The following is a 5550-nucleotide window of genomic DNA, read 5'->3' as shown; positions in this document are numbered from 1 at the left end:
CCGTACACAACGACATATCATTATTATACATCTTTATTTACTTTCACTCGGAAAGTCTTTCTACTGGTGATATTTCTAAATACCGAATTTTTAGGTTACACTAACTCGCCTTTTCCCTTCTATTGATATAATTGTTTGGGATATCGTTAAGGAGTATAATTTGAGGTTGGAGACTGTTTCGTCTCACGGTGATGTTTGTTGGTTGGCCGAAGAACCAGTTTCATGCTATTTGGTGATAAATGAGTAGAAAAACCATTCTAAAAGTTAAGAGGGCAGGACTTAGAAATATCAGAGTGGTGCATTGATTTTTGCATTACCCTGTATTAAAAAAAACAAAAACAAGACAAAATTAAAATGGAGGTTTTTATTGATTTTTTTTTTGAAGAGCTACAACTTTCAATTACTGGAATTATCTGCTAATCTTCCTAAGATTTACCCAATAAATTCCTGTATTGACCCTGATTTGTTTTTAGAAGAGCTGATGATCTACACATATGACTAGCTATTTTTTTATATATCTACTTTAAAATCATATCATGTTGTTTATCACACAAGGGATACTAAAAAAAAGGGTTAAGCTTAAAAAAAATGCTATATTAACAAATATTGTTTTTAAAGTTGTACACCACAAAAAAGCTACTCCATATTTTTACAACCATCAAAACCGAAGAATGAGGGGTGTAACATTTTACATTATATGAATAATAATTATATGAATAAATCAGTAATTTCCTATATCATTTGGGCATATATATATATATTCTATATATTCAACAGAAATGTATTCACATTTGGTATAAAATACTTGGTGCAGATGTTAAACTAAAGATAATACAGTTCTATTTCCATATATATGTATTTGTAGAATTGAAACTTTTGTTGTTTTTCTACAAACCAACACAATACCTACTGGCTAAAGTCAGTCTTGTGTGGGTAGATACACACCTTTGTAAAACAACTGTAGCCCTATGACAGGATACTGCAATGAGTAGCATTGTTTATCTTGTTAATTATGGGCAAAGAAACATTATTACTATGTAACATAAAAAAGTAGTTTTACACTGAAGTTAAAACTCTGTATGAATATTGTGCCTTAAATATAAAAAATATATATTTTTCTCCTTCTACAAATTGCATTAAAATATATGAATACTTCATACCATAAATTTTGTAATAAATAGTATTGTTAATTTTTGAATCTCTAATTAAGTTATAATATATATATATCAACATTCTTAACAACAAATATGGCAGACGTTCAACAGATGATTTTGTTGTTAAGAAGTGTACAGGGAAATTTTAAAGAAAATTCAACATCTAAAAATGATATTTCGAAACTACAAGTTCCACAATTTTACTGGAGGCACACCAAGAATCGTGAGTTTTATTCACGAAAATTTGTTCCTAACACAGCATATTTTAAAATCATATTACACTAAACACATAAACTGCTTTTCCCACAAACTAGCATTGTTTTTTTTTACTAGTAACTTCACTTGGAGATAGGCCTGATATCTTACGCTAATACTAGCAACTTCACTTGGAGATAGGCCTGATATCATAGAAAGCTTATTGTACAACTTATGTGACAGTTTTTGAAATCCAAACTTTCTTGAAAAAAACTCATGAAATTAGATTCCCATAGACCATAGAACAGGTAGTTTTATGATATAATAATTTTAAAAAAGATTTTTTTTTATAATCATCCTATACACTGTCATTATGAAAAATATAAAAAAAATATTCCATGGGGGAACATTTATTGTTGTTGTGGTTGAAAAAACAACAAGCATTTCCTTTAAACATTAAACCACTTAGCATACGTGGTTACATATTAAAATAATGAAAGGTAAAAAAAATAAAAGTTTTATTTAATCTATAAGTGGGTATCATTCACTTTCCTTAATTAGACGCGGGATGTCTGGAGATTATATTAACAAGTTTTTAAAACAAAGTAAACGTTTTTGTTGATGTACCTTATGAATAACAAAGAATACGGTAGTTTACTTAAAACACTATTGTTCTCATAGTATATACTGCCAAATCACAACTCTGTGATCACACCTGTCTATAATATTCCAAACGACGAAGACTTGATAGCTAGACCGACCATACCATATGACAGTAAGTGACCCATGAAACTAGGCATCACTCTCAAAGAAAATGTATTTCGCTCTTTCAGACTTTACTAGAAAACAACAACAACAAATGTTATTTTGATCTCATGTCAAATAAGTATTCCCACACTACATACAGTACCATCGTAAGGCTCTTCTCTCAAAAACATGCTTACAAAACATTTCTATGTAGGGCTTTTTTTTTGCAAATTGTATCATACATTTGAAAGAAAAAAACTTAGAAAACAAATAGGCATAATTCTTCCTTTGAATATTAAAACGTTTAAACTTTCACACACATTTCAGTCTTAATTATTTTCAACTTGTTTAAGTACTAGGTTTAGAGTATGTACATGTCACACTCACTTCAAGACATGTATAACTTGGCTCAGAATTAATGGTGGGCAGAGCACAGATAGACGGCATCTAATCACAATCTGAATCCAATTAATCTATGTAAGTACAACACAGGATGAAATGTTGGTTTCACAAATCAAGGTTGGTTGAAGAGGGTAGTTAACATGATTTTAATTACCATCTTGTTCAGTTAGACGAACACAGATTATAGAGACCTGGATACGCTGGATACAAAATGGAGATTGGCCAATGCTAACATACAGGTGAATATGAATGATTAACAGTTTAAATAGCAGATAGTTGGTGTTTTATAAAAGCTACAATGGTCTTTTGGGATAAACATGGCAACCAATCAGTGAGGAGCCGAAGAATCATATAATGTTCTTCACGCAGTAATCGAGAGATGGTCACGGGGAAAACACGTGGAAAATATGAGCACAAGCTTAATGTGCACAAAACAAGTATTAGGGTAAGCCTAATTCAAATACCCTTGTTTTAAGTACTGAAACCCTACACAATTAGTATCATCTTGTGGGTTTTTTTTTACCTTTCAACTAAGTCAATTAGCCAAGCTAGCCCATCCAAATTAACAGAGTCATAAGATAAATGTTAAAAAAAGAGGGTTTTGAATTATAACAGAATATACGTTAATGAAGCTTAATAATATATTTTAAAATAACGTTCAATAAATGTTTTTACGTTAAATCTTTCATATCTGTATATTTTTCTCAAGTCAGTCAAACCTACAATGTCATGATTGTTTGAACCTCGCGTGTATTAATGTAAGGCTTACTCGTCATTTTGTTATAACAATAACAACCCTAACCATTACAACCCAATCTATAAAACACAATGAAGTAAACAATATCTGGAAACTGTACAGATAATTTGTCAAAGAAACAATACATATACATTAAAATATACATCCGATCTTGTGCTTAACAATTTCTCTTAGACAGAAAACATTATTAACATCATAACAAATACTTGTACTGTAGGATTACTTTAATAGAAAAGCTTTATGTGTAAAGTATTTATATAGCAACAATGACTTTAACCCATTAACTGATGCAGGAGCAGCTCAGTTGCTGTTTTCTGACTCACAGATAAAACTGAGTTGCCATCAATCACAATAAAACGGCAATTATTGTCATTCGCATAGAGTTATATATGTGCGACTGACGGATATCTCCGTCATTCGCAGCTAAGCCATAGAAGTTCAATGATGGAAATATCCGTCATCCGCAGTTAATGGGTTAATTAAGATTTCTATAAAAAAATAAAGTACTCGTGCAAAGATTCTAATAATTTTACAACCTGAGGAGAACTCAAACCATATTTATTGTGACACTGGAAATTTTAGATGTAATTCAGAACTGGTTGAACGAATTCTTAAAATATGAGTTTTTTTTTTCATTATTTCATTTATATTGTTCTCTACTTCAGTGAAAACATTACCGACAGTCTCCAAATGACCTAATGTGATCTTATCTATAGATGGAAGAAGCAAATCAATCAATACGTTACATCCTTCCATCATATTGAAAAACTAACAAAATGATCTGGTTGTACTGCAAAAACAGGATGTTTTAAAGTTGTTTGTAAAGAAACATTGTGTTCTTCAAGGGAGTTCTGAGCATAGTGAAGTACCAAGCTCTTCAGGGTCGGATGGACGTCATATGGCTCGGCAAAACCATAGCCTTTACCTGTCTTATGGATCAAACAGTGCCCTACCTTGCCATCAGCTCTGAAAAAAGACACATTTTTTTTTAGTTTTCTCCCAGTTATCGAAATTATTTTTGTTTGTCTTTAACGATAGAGGTGTTTTTACGTAAAAAACAACAATATAAATTAACAAACGCAAAGGCACACCTTGAACACATATGCTCAACTGTAACAGTACATTTTTAACATCGTCAAACTGCACAATTAAGGTGATGAAAAACAAAACATAAATTTTGTTGTTCATGTGATGAATACACGATACTCGTTACTACACAGCTTTTAAACAATACACAAAACTGAAATACTACCATCTGAAACCAGAACACTAGCTCCACAAACTAAACATCAGATTATGAAACTTAACCTAGCTGAGCTGATCATGAGGAATGTAACGTAATGGATCTTTATGTTTTTGAATTGAACAAAAAAATGCCATTAACAGAGTTTTGATATGTACAAAATAACAGCCCAAGATTTAAGTTCTGTTGAATAAAAAAAAACCTTCTAGCAAGCAACTCATGCTGAATCTTTCAATACAAAAAGCATTAAAAACTAACATGTTTCTATAACCAAAATTCAAGAAATGTTAATTTACTGACTAGTCTATATTATGTGTCTTACAGAACAACAAATAACTATGCGAGTCTGCAATACAGATTTGAACCCTTAAACTACTGACTTGTTTTTCTTCCATTTGCTCCAGTACGGTCAAAATATTGCATATCACTGAGCCATTTTATGTTTTTGCCTGTTTAAACACTCAGTGTAAAGAACAAACCGAAAATTGGATGAAATTATTCATTTTGTACGCAAAATGTCCAGAGGGACGAACCCCTTCTGTAATTGGTGGAAATAATTGCAATGGTTCTCTGGATGTATACCGTACCTGTGAAAAATAGGACTTTAAAGTTAACCTTGACATTTGCTTCCCGTCAAAATGTATTTTTGCCTTAGATGCTGAAGGTAGAATCTGTAGAATTCTGAAACGTTTATCCGTGTCCCTTCTGATATATATAAACAATGTTGTTCATCATAAGAGTTATTATCCTCTTTATCATCAAACTTTGTTTTCCTTTAAACACACTGATTGCTAAGTTGATAAATACATAGTTTGGAAATTAGTAAAACGCACGTGGAATCCTGGCCCTTTTGGTAATTCTAGGTTAATACAATAAGATGTCACGAACTTTTACATACCAAAACATACAGAGCTCTCACAAGTAATTCTAGGGTTAATATAATAAGATGTCAAGAACTTTTACATACCAAAACATACAGAGCTCTCACAAGTAATTCTAGGGTTAATATAATAAGATGTCAAGAACTTTTACATACCAAAACATACAGAGCT

General features: G+C 31.4%; 1 protein-coding gene across 1 annotated transcript in view; it reads right to left on the bottom strand.

Moving 5' to 3' along the window:
• Positions 1 to 3010: 3010 nt before the first annotated feature.
• Positions 3011 to 5550, bottom strand: part of LOC106468174 (phosphatidylinositol 3-kinase regulatory subunit gamma-like) — a gene marked incomplete at its 5' end in the record, with an annotated part of 9784 nt that continues 7244 nt past the window's right edge. Inside the window, one exon of the mRNA XM_022396480.1 lies at positions 3011 to 4281. Coding sequence (XP_022252188.1) covers positions 4011 to 4281 — 271 coding nt within the window. The remainder of the gene's footprint in view (positions 4282 to 5550) is intronic.

The sequence above is a fragment of the Limulus polyphemus genome, unplaced genomic scaffold (genome assembly GCF_000517525.1).
Source record: "Limulus polyphemus unplaced genomic scaffold, Limulus_polyphemus-2.1.2 Scaffold2901, whole genome shotgun sequence".
NCBI classification, from domain to species: Eukaryota; Metazoa; Arthropoda; class Merostomata; order Xiphosura; family Limulidae; genus Limulus; species Limulus polyphemus.
This window is presented reverse-complemented; position numbering and strand designations above follow the sequence as displayed.